This window comes from Achroia grisella, unplaced genomic scaffold, assembly GCF_030625045.1.
Source record: "Achroia grisella isolate CSIRO2021 unplaced genomic scaffold, CSIRO_AGI_Agris_v1 utg853, whole genome shotgun sequence".
NCBI classification, from domain to species: domain Eukaryota; kingdom Metazoa; phylum Arthropoda; class Insecta; order Lepidoptera; family Pyralidae; genus Achroia; species Achroia grisella.
In genome coordinates this window covers 1,785,408-1,799,956 of record NW_026713043.1, presented here as the reverse complement: position 1 = coordinate 1,799,956, position 14,549 = coordinate 1,785,408, and the positions used below count along the sequence as shown (strand labels likewise).

General features: G+C 31.9%; 1 protein-coding gene across 1 annotated transcript in view; it reads left to right on the top strand.

The window, feature by feature from the left end:
• The first annotated feature begins 330 nt into the window (after positions 1-330).
• LOC131852553 (probable chitinase 10) overlaps positions 331-14,549 on the top strand; it is a 134,330-nt gene continuing 120,111 nt past the window's right edge. Inside the window, 1 exon segment of the mRNA XM_059203233.1 lies at positions 331-570. Within this exon segment, the coding sequence (XP_059059216.1) occupies positions 568-570 (3 nt within the window). The 5' untranslated portion in view covers positions 331-567.

The window sequence follows — 14,549 nt, the reverse complement described above, 5'->3', positions numbered from 1 at the left end:
TGTAAGACCTAAGCTATAATATGAAAAGATATTATGTAAACTTGGTGAAATATAATGATATATGTCAAGTAAGAGATGCAGACGAAGTTACGCGGGTAAGTTAGTTGTTTATACTATCATAAATGTGACTATAAAAATAGATACAAAGGTCAACAGCACGCGTACTAATATAGAAAACAATAAAACGTACCACTTTCATTTTTAATTCCATCAAAATTCAATTCAAAGTATCAAGACAGTTACGTCGGCGTATATGCGTATGCGCACCTTTGGAATGGGTAACGACAGCCGACAGGCGAAACTTTCGGCCGCTCGTCCAGTCCACGACTGTCTATCGATTAAGGCAGACGATAGGACAGTGATTTGTCGATTTTATATTTCGAAAAAAAAACTAGTCGATAAAAGTTCATATTTGGAAGGTGCTATTTTTATGGATGTTTTTTTTCCGTTGTCGTGATATTTTTGTGGCCGACTGTACTGCAAGTGCTGCACTATTGTGCGAGTTAAGTGTATCGGAATATCGGAATTTATTTTTGGAAGTGTACATATTGCGTGAGAAATTAAAAAATGGTAAGTTTTATTTTTTGACGCAGAAATATATTTTTATTCAACTACCCACATTCGTATCCTACTACAATTGACTACTTATATTTTGATAATAATTTCACAGAAGGAAGTATGTTTATAATGCAAACCAATATATAAAGTTCTTGTAAAATAATGTAACTACTCTATGATTGCACTTATAATCTATAATAAAAAAAAAACAGAAAGTATGCATATAAAAATATTTTAAGCAGTCACAAAGCATAATTATGTAAATATCAAATCGTTGTCTTGAAATATTAATAAAGTTACGTAGGTACCTACCTACTACTTTAGAAACAAACAAAACTTACGCCATGTAATGCATTTAATTGCATTTTAAAAAGTTTTTATATTCATATACACTTATATAACATATTTTTTGATATAGAGATTCGAATTCTAGATAACAATAAATGTGCATTTAATATTGCACCGTAATTTTACCGCGCTATTTTTCTCTATCTACGGAAACAACGGCAGAAATATTCGCCATCCAAACATTAAACATAAAAAATAATCGCATTTATGAATAAAACTTTTTGTATCTACAATTCAAATTTCGAATTCACATCGTCAACAAAAATTGTAGAATAAAAAATAAATTCTATAATTCCAATTTCGAATTCACATAACCAGCCAACAAAAATGATACAATAAACAAATATTTTTAAAATTACGAAGTGATTTCGAATTCCGTGTTCGATTTTCGAATTCGATTCGAACAGTTGGAGCGCGCGGCAACTCGCGCCGTGTGCTAAAGAACAAAAAGTCCAGTTTCACTGGTGAAAGTGGCTAACAATCGCGTAGAAATCGGTCCCCGTTCGCAGAGCTCGCTGCATGCAGTATTTGTGTGTGACGTGATAATTCCGTTGCTTGCGACTGATATAATTTAGATTGATTTATTTTGATATGTTCTGTCAGTTGCTGTTCTTGTAATATTTATTGAACATAAGTAGGTATTTACTGTACTATTTTTACTTATTATCAATCTAATTTCCGAGTACATTAAGTATAATATTGTATGTTAAAGCCATCTGCTGTATGCATCTAGATTATTTTATAGTAAGCTATTCTCCAGGTTTCGTCTGTGCCCCGCACCTGTTAGGATTAGCATAAACTGAGGACGCATGTGACTGAGACATTTGTCTCTCAGAAATTGTGTGGGGATAATTGCATTGTTAGCAATGTACTCAGATCGGCCTCCACGCGGCCCTCACTAGGAATCATAGTTATAAATTTGTAGTGAATTTGCCACAATGGGTTAACTGAGCTAACTTCATGCTCACCTATATAGCGTTACGACATTCGGCTGCACTATTCATACATAAAAAATGTTGGTATAAATAACAATAGGTATATAAATTAAATAACGTATATAATTTGATTCCCGGGCATGAAATGAATGCACGTACCCTCAGGTTTTAGTGGCGACAAAATTATTATTTATGATATAAAGGAGGCGCGCTTGAGCACTCCGGTCACGTGCCCACGAAATTGTCAAATCGATTTAGGTGAAAATTGCTCTTGGAAGGTTGGTACAAAAGAATCGGATAACGTATTATGTCTAATCCAATTTTATAGGTCACATGCGAAAACGTGATGAATTTCCAATTATCGAACTCGAGTTCGAATTTTAAATTTTGGAACGCATCGTTATTTAAATGCGTTTCTAACTAGTAGTCCTGGAGGGAAAGAGGGGATTAGTACAAGGTACTATTAGGGAGAGGGGAGGGGAGTTTTTACTAGGTACTAGTAGGGACTGATGAATTTTCAATTATCAAATATAAATTCGAATTTTCAATTTTTCAAAATTCGAATGATTGGGTCCTGGGGGAATGAGGGTGAGGTGAGTCCTGGGGGATTAGTACTAGGTACTAGTAGGGATTGATGAATTTCCAATTATCAAATTTGAATTCGACAGTAGACAAAACCTCTGACTATCACATCTACGCATTCGCATCATTATATTATACTAGCTGTCTCCGCGGTTTACACCCGTATGAAATTTATAACCTGTGTGTTATTCTTATACATCATAAGCAATATTACTGCAAAGTTTCTTCAAAATCCGTTTAGTAGTTTTTACGCGAAAGAGTAAAAAAATCCATTTTCAAATTCAAATTCAATAAAAGTAAGTAATATTCAAAATAATATTACTTACTTATTATTACTATTATAAAATATTTAAAATAAGAACACTACCCTGCCGCTATATATCCGCAGTGATTCGATAAGAAAAATCGTTTAGAGAAAATCGCACTTAAAGTTTAGATATTAAGAGCGATATTTTTAAAACCATTTCTGTGACTTACTACCTATTGTACGGCAATATACAAACGCATTTAAAAACAAATCGTTCCATATTTGAAAATAATGAATTTCCAATGCGCCTAATATGTCACCTATAAAAAAGGTAAAAGGTAGGCAAAGGTATAATAAATATAGTGCCTAATATGTTTTTAAGGTCAATAAGTATTATCATAAGCAACCTTTTTCTTTTAAGGTGATCTGGATTTAAAGGAAATCCGTTGACCTCACTGTGTTGAAAAAAAAAACATTCTAGTCTATTATAATATTGACACTATTTAATATAATAAATTATTATTATATTTATATATAAATGACACATTTATTTAATAAACTCTTGTTAACAACGACAAATAGTAATCTACCGTAATATAAAAGGACTCCGTTATTGATACGGCCAGACGTGTGTTATGGCATGTTACTCTCTCTAATTTATAACAACGAAATGCTACAATTACTACGAGTATACGTTTTAACTACAAATAGTGATATGACACTTTCTATATGTATGTATATCTATACAAATAAATAAAATTTAAGTGTTTGTAATTTCAAATTAACATCTTTTCGCTAACTGCATATGAAAGTATATATACATAAGGTACTTGTATAAAAAAATTGTCTCTATGTTTGTTGTTTACTTTTCTATAATGTTAAATAGTTGTGTAATTTTCTTAGAATGAATATTCTTAATCTCTTATCATTATATAGTATAAAACAAAGTCGCTGTCGCTGTCTGTCCGTCTGTATGTATGCTTAAATCTTTAAAACTACGCAACAGATTTTGAAGCGGACTTTTTTAATAGATAGAGTGATCCAAGAGGAAAGTTTATATGTATATTACATGTACACCTGGGTGAAGCGGGGCGAGTAGCTAGTTAATATTATAAACGCGAAAGTTTGTATGTATTGATGGATGTTTGTTACTCTTTCACGCTAAAATTACTAAACGGATTTTGATGAAACTTTTCATTAATATAGCTTATATATCAGAATAATATATAGGATATGATTTAAAAGTATATTATACAAATTGGGCGAAATATAATGATAAATGTTGCAGACGAAGTTGTGCGGGTCAGCTGGTACTTTATAACTTAAATGTATGACGTAGTATGCATAAATATATATATTTATTCTTCTATTACTTAGTAGTTATATTAGTTAGTTAGTGAATAATAATCCCGGGCAATCAATACTAAAATATACATATATAAATAATATGTAGATATGTATGTATATAAGTGAGATATCATAATACACATGTTACGCAGTGCGGACAAGCTGAACTAGTTCATGAACAGACTTTCTTCGCGTCGTACACTATTAATTTTGCATCACTTAATATTGACCCACAAAACATACCATAGCATATTGAAAATTCATCTTTTTGGTAATGTGATATTTTGACACCAAAATCCAGTGAAACGAAACGCATAAATTATAATGACAGCACTGTAGACTTTTTTCTTTCAATTTGTTAAGACACTGGTTATTGGGAAATCAGGCTAAAGCGTTATAGAGTCATAAAATTTTTGAAGAAGGCAGTGTAGTATAGATACCTTTGCCTGCCTATGAAGACATTTTTAAAAACAACAACATACTTGGAAGAAGTAAATAATTGTACATTGTAAATATATTGAGAATTACTTGTGTAATTTTTACAATTACAAAATATAAATAAGTATAAAATATAGCTATCAGACTGTTTGCCATAGCATTGCATAATTGCGTAAAAAAATATTCTTAATTAGAAATATAAAATATGAAGAACCACAGAGAATTAAAAATGGACGACATATTTTTGGCGGGAAAAGAGTAAGTCAATTTATTAAAATAACATTTATTTAAAAGAGCAATAGTCAAAATTATAGTGCCCACGGTTTTACACGCGTAAAATTTATAGTCTGTGTTATTTTGATTTTGTTTTTTTGATATTATTGTAAAGTTTTATTCATTCAAATACATTCTGTAGTTTTTGCGTGAAAGAGCACACAAACTTCCACGTTTATAATATTAGGAAATATCTTCTTTTTTTTTTAAACTAAAATAGGTTATAATGAATTTCTTTTTTTTTTAAGTTTCTGTGTTTACTTTAGTTTGTGTTTAGCTTTACTTTACTTCCGATGAGCGCGGGTTCGATTCCTCGCACGGTACAAACATTTGTATTCATGTTTGTATTAGTCTGGTTGTTTTCTATGTATATTATGTATGTATTTAAAAAAATCTAAGTATTTACATCAGCTGTCTAATACCCAAGATTACCCATATTAAGCTAGCTAAAGCTTGTATTATAGGTACTAGACCAACTGATACAAATACATATATATTTTTTATTCATAAATACATACATATTATTCATAGAAAACACTCAGACCTATACAAACAATCATACTCAAATATTAGTGTTTGAGGAATCGAACCCACTACCACCGGACGTAAAGCGGTGTGCTAGACCACTGAGGTCGTCAAATAATAATAATAAAATTACTTATTCTGAATTCATTCATTCATAATTTAACAGCAAGTGCTCTTGTCTTGTGATGAGTCCCGCCACCTTCCACGATCTTCTATCAAAATGTCCCTTTAGCTGTTGATACGACATTTGACTCCAGCTTTTTCTTTAACTTGCTTGATATAGCTGCGTCTTGGTCTGAATAAGTAATTTTAAATCTATTAAGATGTGGTACATGTAATAACTTCATAATAAGCGACCACAGAGTATGTACACACTTGCAACACCAGACAGACACAATTTGAGCCGTGTCGACCCTTGACATGGAAATCTTGTGTCACGGCACTGTGTACGAACACACACCATATACTATATTTATATAGGGTGCTCTAAAAATATTTATATTCGCAACAAACTACATACTAGTTAAACAGTTTTATATAGGGTGCTCTAAAATTATTTATATTCGCAATAAACTACATACAAGTTTTATATAGGATGCTCTAAAAGTATTCGTGTTCGCAAAAACTACATACTAGTTAAATTGTTTTATATAGGATGTTTTAAAATTATTAATGTTCGCAGAAACAACATACTAGTTAAACATTTTTATATAGGTTGCTCTAAAATGATTTGTATTAGCACAAATTACATACTAGTTAAACAGTTTTGTATAGACTGCTCTGAAATTATTTGTGTTCGCAAAAAACTACAACTAGTTGAACATTTTTACAGAAATTTAATTTTTTCAATAAAACAGTTCTTAAATTACGGTTGGACGAAGTCGCAGGTTACAACAAGTAAGAAATACATTACTTAAGTAATCCAAAACCAAGTGTCAAAAATACAATTAAGTTGTCACACATTAAAAAAACTATATTCGCAGTCCACTAAACAATGCGCAGTTTTGGCTGCGTTTCGCCACAGTTGCGTAACTGCGACAAAATCTAAAAGAGAAAAAATATATTTATTTTGCGCATACAAAAAATTCTCATATCAAGCATACAACAAGTAAATAATATGTAGATGTATTACAAACATTTATAATTAATTATTTGAAAACAATAATTTAAAACCAAGTGTCAAATATACAATTAAGTTGTCACACATTAAAAAAACTATATTCCAGTCCACTAAACAATGCGCAGTTTTGGCTGCGTTTCGCCACAGTTGCGTAACAGCGACGTAACGAGTCGGCCCGGGTGCGTTGCCCAAGCGAGCGTGCCGTACCGACATACAGATATTGGCCCATTGATTTCGCTAATTGTCACTTGACAAAACGATTAATTGTCTATGATTATATTGTGACATATCGAATCTATGGTTTTCGAAATATGATACGCGTGTATTCATTTTCCATACATTCTTATATATATGAAAGAACTTTGTCTGTCTGTTGGGCTTTCACGCCGAAACTACTGAAGCGATTTAAGTGAAATTAGGTACACAGGCTACTATTTAATTTTTAATTTCATATAATTTTAATTTAATACGAAAAAAGGGTTGTAATGGGTTGAAAAAGGAGATGAAAGGTTCTGTGGAAATTCGTCCTTTTTTTAAATATAATTAGCCTAAATAAATCCAAAATATATACAATGTCGATACTGGTAAAAAAATATGAAGTAAAAAAAAAACTTATTTTTTTTAATTTACCCACCATTACAAAATCAAAAGGCAGACTCATAAGAAGAACGATCGAGATACTTTCTCGTTGTTCTTGTAATAACTCTGCTATATTCTATGGCAATGAACGCCAAAAGATTTGGTAGTGCTCTTTTTGTTCATATATATGTAACCATATTGTACTCTGTTCATATATATGTAACCATAATAATATTGTATTCAATTGGCAGAGTTTCATCTCACTAAGGAATATTCACAGTTCGTCAAATTCTTCATTGAACCGTTTCATATGCGACATCTGATAATGAAGGTACAGTCAGCAAAATAAGGCATTTGGTTGAAGTAACACTATTATTTAAAAAAAAAAAAATTAAGTCTAACTATATGTGGATGGAAAATGAAGACATTTAAGCTACAGCTATTATGTTATCATCATATTATATATATCCTTACTCACAAACTTTCGCTTTTATAATATTATCTAAATATATATAACTCAAAGGTGACTGACATAGTGATCTATCAACGCACAGACCAAACCACTGAACGGATCGGGCTGAAATTTGGCATGCAGGAAGATGTTATGACGTAGGCATCCGCTAAGAAAGGGTTTTGATTAATTCTACCCCCAAGGGGATAAAATAGGGGATGAAAGTTTATATGAAACTTTGTCAATTTTAAACCGATCGGGCTGAGACTTTGCATGCATAAACGTACTATAACGTAGGCATCCCCTAAGAAAAGATTTTGATAAATTCCACCCCTAAGGGGATAAATTAACGCGAGCGAAGCCGCGGGCAAAAGCTGGTTAAGATATTTATCTCAATTCATACTACAGACATTCATTGTGTTTAAGTCATCAAACTTAAATGAAATACAAATAAATGTAGTATATAACATAGAGCTACCTCTTTTTTCGATTTCGGTTAAAAAGCAAATATTCCTTTAGAAATTGAAATAAACTTTATTCAAATAAACTTAATACAAGCACTTTTAAATAGTCATATTTGATTATACCACTCATTTGGGATGCAGACTCATCACAAGTAAGCAAAAAGTTGCGTATTGCTCTTTTATATAAATTTTGTTCTAAGTTAATACACATTAACAAGGAGGAGGCGTAGCATGCTTTAGGTTGAGACTAGATGGTACTGTGTGAATTGTCCTGAGATATTATTATTTGAATATAAACGGTTAGAGAAGTTATTATTATAAATTATACTTTATACGAAAAGAAACTTGAAATAAATAATTGTCCAGTCCAATTGCGGAAACAGATAATCGTTTGATGTGACACTCATACACTTTCTCCTCATTATCATGTTTTATTATTAATATTACTAATATAGATTAAATAAATTAGATATTTCCTTGAATTCTAGCTATAGACATATTTAGAATTAAAGGAAATTATATATTATATCTATACATATTCTATTGTATATGTCGCGCGCGGTCAACTATTATTTTTACTCACTTTTTTATGGAATGTAATTGGAAATAAAGCAAACTGATAATCCACCTGATTAACTAATTGGTAACCGTCGCAATACATGAATCATTTTATCATATAACGACCGGTTATTATGTTACTAGCTGTCCTCTCAAACTATAATGTGAATTATTAATATTATCACCCTATAACCTAAAACACAGATGACAAATTAAGAAACTAGGCGGCTGAATATGGTAAGTTTATACTTTCTACAAACCACTTTGTAAAAAGTCTATAAAAGATAGGCTAACAATTACATTTGCTCCTTTTGTGCTAACGGTACACCTGAAGTTTTTATGCGTATTCATTTTACGAACACATTGCTGGTGTAGGCAATGAAATCAATTGATTGCTTGCACGGAACGGAAATCTAATTACAACTCCGCTCTCTTCATAACCTCATGTACGTATGTTACCTGTAACTGCGATGATGATGGAATTACAATGAGTAATAAAATTACTTTGTTTAATTCCGTTATCATTAGCATGTGTGAGACCTCAGGTACTGAACGGAAATCTAATTACAACTCTGCTCTCTTCATAACTTCATATATGTATGTTACCTGTAACTGCGATGATGATGGAATTACAAGGAATAATAAAATTATTTTGTTTAATTCCGCTATCATTAGTATGTGTGAGACCACAGGTACTGAACGGAAATCTAATTACAACTCTGCTCTCTTCATAACCTCATGTACGTATGTTACCTGTAACTGCGATGATGATGGAATTACAAGGAGTAATAAAATTATTTTGTTTAATTCCGTTATCATTAGCATGTGTGAGACCACAGGTACTGAACGGAAATCTAACTCCACTCAGCTCTCTTCATAACTTCATGTATGTATGTTACCTGTAACTGCGATGATGATGGAATTACAAGGAGTAATAAAATTATTTTGTTTAATTCCGCTATCATTAGCATGTGTGAGACCTCAGGTACTGAACGGAAATCTAACTCCACTCAGCTCTCTTCATAACTTCATGTATGTATGTTACCTGTAACTGCGATGATGATGGAATTACAAGGAATAATAAATTATAAGGAATAATCAAATTATTTAATGCATTTCTATTATTTTATATAATTCCGCTATCATTAGCATGTGTGAGACCAAAAATATTGAACGGAAGTCTATTTACATCTCCGCTCATATAACTTCATAACATTACCTGTAATAAAAATTGCGATGAAGACTAAATTACACGGAATAATAAAATTACTTAATGTATTTATATTATTTTGTTTAATTCCGCTTCCATTAGTATGTGTGAGACCACAAATATTCAGTGCGGAGCTCTGATCATCGCTACTAATAGCGTTACGAGTTACGACTATTAGTGATCAAATTCCGACCGTTATTACTACACCCACACGTGTTTCGCCTCTGAATCTGAGATATTATCAGGCAATGAATAGAGCTCAGATAGAGCTTGAAAGTGCAGTTGACTATTCAGTGACCAGAGTATACTGTTACCATAAGAGTGTATATGACACCACGGTCAACCATAAAAAAATACTATGACTTAAACTAAAGTATCTCGATTTTCGGTCATATTGCTACACATGTTTCGCTATATATTTATGAATATTATCAGGCAATGAATAGAGCTCAGATAGAGCTTGGAAGTGTAGTTGACTATTGAGTGACCAGAGTATACTGTTACCATAAGAGAGTATATGACACCATGGTCAACCATAAAAAAATACTATGACTTAAACTAAAGTATCTCGAGTTTTCAGTCTGGCTAACAGTGCATGTATTTTGTGACTGACTTTTCAATAATGACAACACCAAAGAAAGGCAAATTTATTTAATAAATGGCGATAGGCTTTATGTAACGTTGAATTGAAATAATATATATATCGAAATGTAGTCCTGTCAAGTGTTGCGTTGACTGTCCCGTCTTTGATAACTGTCGTGATATTATAACAGATATCTAGTTTAATATTTGTTGAGAAAAGAGTTACGTTACAAATACATGTAAACACATCGTTACAAAACGACTAGTATTCCATGACATTTAAATTTTAATCTAAGAATCAAATTTACAATTTTGACAATCAAATTTCAACCTTAAAACTGTTTATTTTAATACCTATTTACACATTGATAATATATATATTTATTTTAATTAAGAATCAAATTTACAATTTATTCAATCAAATTTCAACCTTAAAACTGTTTGTTTTAATATCTATTTACACATTGATATATATTTGAAATGACGAAAATATTTTTCCAGTTTTTGTCAAGACTCAATTGGACCGAGTATAAATATAATTTATATTTGCATAATTAGTCAAGTTTGTCGTTATATAAAAATGTTATATATACTGATATTTAAAAACTCGATTTCAAATCATCCGTATTTGATTTAGTAGGTATTATATTTACCTTGCTAATGATTGATCGTGAAATTAATTAAAAATTTGTCCGTGTATCATTATTTTTAGTTTGGAATTATGTAAACTCAAGTATTGCATTGTAAACATTATTTTTTGTAACTTAATGCATTTCACTAAATAATGAATTTATATTATTTTGTGTAATTCCGCTACAATTAGTATGTATGAGACCACAAATATTCACTGTGGAAACTTGGCTACCGTTACGACCTTCTCTATTGGTGATCAAATTCCGATCGTTATTGAATGTAGTCCCATATTGTGACACGTGTTTCGCTACTGAACGAGGCATCATCAGACATAGAATAGAGTTCGAATATGGTTTGTAAGCTTAGTGTCGACTGTTTGGCGATCAAACCGTAACTATATATATACAAATACATTAAGTATAAAATTTGTACTAAATGGATTGATTGATGTACTGTACTTATGGGGATATCTATGTCTAAAATTAAGTGATATCTTTATTATGATTAGTGATAGTACATCATTAGCATAGAATAACATAGTAATAATAATAATCTCAGGACAATTCACACAGCGCCATCTAGACCCAAGTTAAGCTAGCTAAAACTTGTGTTATGGGTACTAGATAACTGATACAAATACATAGATTTTTTTTTTCGTAAATACATACATATTATACATAGAAAACACCCAGACCGATACAAACAATCATACTCATAAATACAAATGTTTGGGTTTGAGGAATCGAACCCGCGACCACTTGGTCCGCGGACCACAGTGCGGAAACTTGATCATCACTACCGGAAGCGTTCGACCTTCCCCACTAGTGATTCCACTCTGACCGTTATTGGATCTACACTCATATTGCGACACGTGTTTCGCCTCTAAACGAGGCACCATCAGGCAATTAATAGAGTTTAGAAGCCTGTTGACTGTTCGACGACCAGGTTATGACATAATCGTATTGAGTCGTAGTCTAGTTTGATGAAATATATTATTTTATGTTACTTTTATAACTTACTATATGCCGTGACTATATCTATATGGATTTAAGTAAAACATGTTACATTTATTAATGAAATACGAGTAATCAATATGATTGATATCTATACATATAAATAAAATTGGAGTGTCTGTTTGTAATATTGCAATAACAGTTTTTTACTACACGCATATGAATACAAATACGGTACATACACTAAAATAACATTTTTTACAATTTTTGTCTGTCTGTCTGTCGGTCTAATTGTTCCTGCTAATCTCTGAAATGGTTAGACCGATTTTGACGGGACTTTTTTTAGCAGGTATCTGATGTAATAAGGAGTAAATTAGGCTACTTTTATTTTAGAAAAATAAAGTTAAATTCCACGCGGACGAAGTCGCGGGTGCAGCTAGTATTGTATATAATGAATATGAATTTAAGTAAATCATGTTATATTTATTAATATAATAAGTAAATCAGTCCTCAGTCACCTTATTAACTTTATATTATATCTATATTATACTATTCTATTCGTCGAATTAGTATTACTCTACATTAACATACCTAATAATAAAATCATTTAATTACAATCTATTATTTATAATTTTCCACAGATTACTTAGCACACAGACTCTCTAGAAAAGTAAAGGGTAGGTGCAAAAAAAATTAAAAAAATTATCCCACCCTTAAGTTTTAAGTTAAGTTACATAAGTTGTAAAATTCACCACCTAATACAGTTAAGATTGTTCTATGTCAATAAATGATTTTGACATTCATATATTCATTCATATATTCGACGAATATATCAACAGACGTTTGCCTTTTTTGAAATAATTAAAGAAGTAAAAGAAATAATCTTTATTAAAATTAATTTAATTTAAGCAGTTTTGAATAGTCACATTTATTTATTCTACCACTAATTCGGATCGCAGACTCATCACAATAAGAACGAGCAAGAAACTTAAAATAATTAAGATCATATTTTGTACATTTGGTCACTACTTGTTAATATAAATGTACTACTAAATGTATTTTTGATAATATAATAGCGTCTTTACATAAAACACACAGAAATTTTATTTTTTAATAAAAATAAGAGACCAAGCCAATATTAAGTAGGTTCATTTACCTCATCTATGATTTCGTTTAGTACTTATTACTTCCCCCAATCTAATTTGTCCTGAGACCTCTGAATGCAAATTTTTACCTCTTATAACAAATTACGTCGAAGGCTTCGGTTTCACAACTGCCATTAGACCTTTGGCTTATTTGCATAAATTAGAACCTCCAGTACCTTGGAGGTGTGGATATTTTATTAATAATTTTATATCAAGGTATTATAGTGTATGTATTGAGGTAACTGTTATATTTGCTGTTTTTATTCATTTAGCAATATAAAAAGTTCATTTGAAGGACTTAATCCATAGATAACACAGAGAATAATTGAATAATTTAGTATTGTTTAGTGGATGAACATTGCGTGATTATGGCATGGCGATTGAAACACTACCGAAATATCGGGAACTCAATAAAAATAAAATGCGGTAATATCCTGTGATTTTTACTAATTATACGAAAATTTATAATATATATAAATAACAGAATCGTTTTGGGCACTAGATTTATTTATTGATGACGCCGCGGAATCATCATCATCATCATCGCAGCCCGGAAGACGTCCAGTGCTGGACATAGGCCTCCTCCAAAGATCTCCACGACGATCGGTCCTGCGCTGCTCACATCCAATGCCATCCAACGCCGCGGAACGTTCGAGACTAAATATGTTTTCAAAATTCAAATTCGTAAAAAGAAACAAAACAATATTGTTCCGCGGTCCTGGTTGCGTACTCAAAAGGGACTCAGAGAAGTTACTGGACTCCTATCCTGGAAAATCTTCAAATGACCAACAGAGGTGACAAGGGGGTGTGTGGGATTCTTACCCACTAAAAACCACATAGTGTACCTACTAACGTCATTACCAGAGTTGCGTGATGGTATAGGGCCCATCTCGTTGTTAGGGCGACCCATTTCGCCCTACTCGATTGTGGAAACGTGGGTACACGCGCACGCCTCCGAGGCAATTTTGTTGGGGTGCTAGTTACGCAACCCCTAAGTAAACTTCTATAACCGGTTGCTAAATAAGTAATAATAGTTACGACGATGATGATGATTATTAAAAATAAATCACGTTTCAATCTGAAACCACTCGTAATTCGTTATGCAATAAAAATAAACCGCGGAAAGTGATTGAATGGTTTTGTCTAAGCCACAGTTAATTACCTAATACGGTAGGTGGTAGGTGCTGTTGTTGTTTTATGTTTAATGTAATTTACATTCTTCATGTAGACACTTCATGAAGATCTTTGGGGGAGGCCTATCTAAGCAGTGGACGTCTTCCGGGCTGCGATGATGATGATGATGATGTAGACACTGGAAAATTTTTAGTGTTTTTTTTTAAAGAAGGAAGAATGAATTTTTTTGGCAACCAGTAATGCACACTTATATTCCTATATTAATTCTGCTTTTTTATAATTCCGTCATTTTTCATTATTCAATATGTTAGATTAAAATTATATTAAACATGTAGTAGACTTACAACCAACGCCATGCAACGTAGTCTCAATTTTTTTTCTTTCGGAGTACTCTAGTGCTGTTAGGCGCAGCTGGCCTGTACAGCTTGACCGGATGATAGGGGGCGAGTGCAGATGGCACTCCAAAC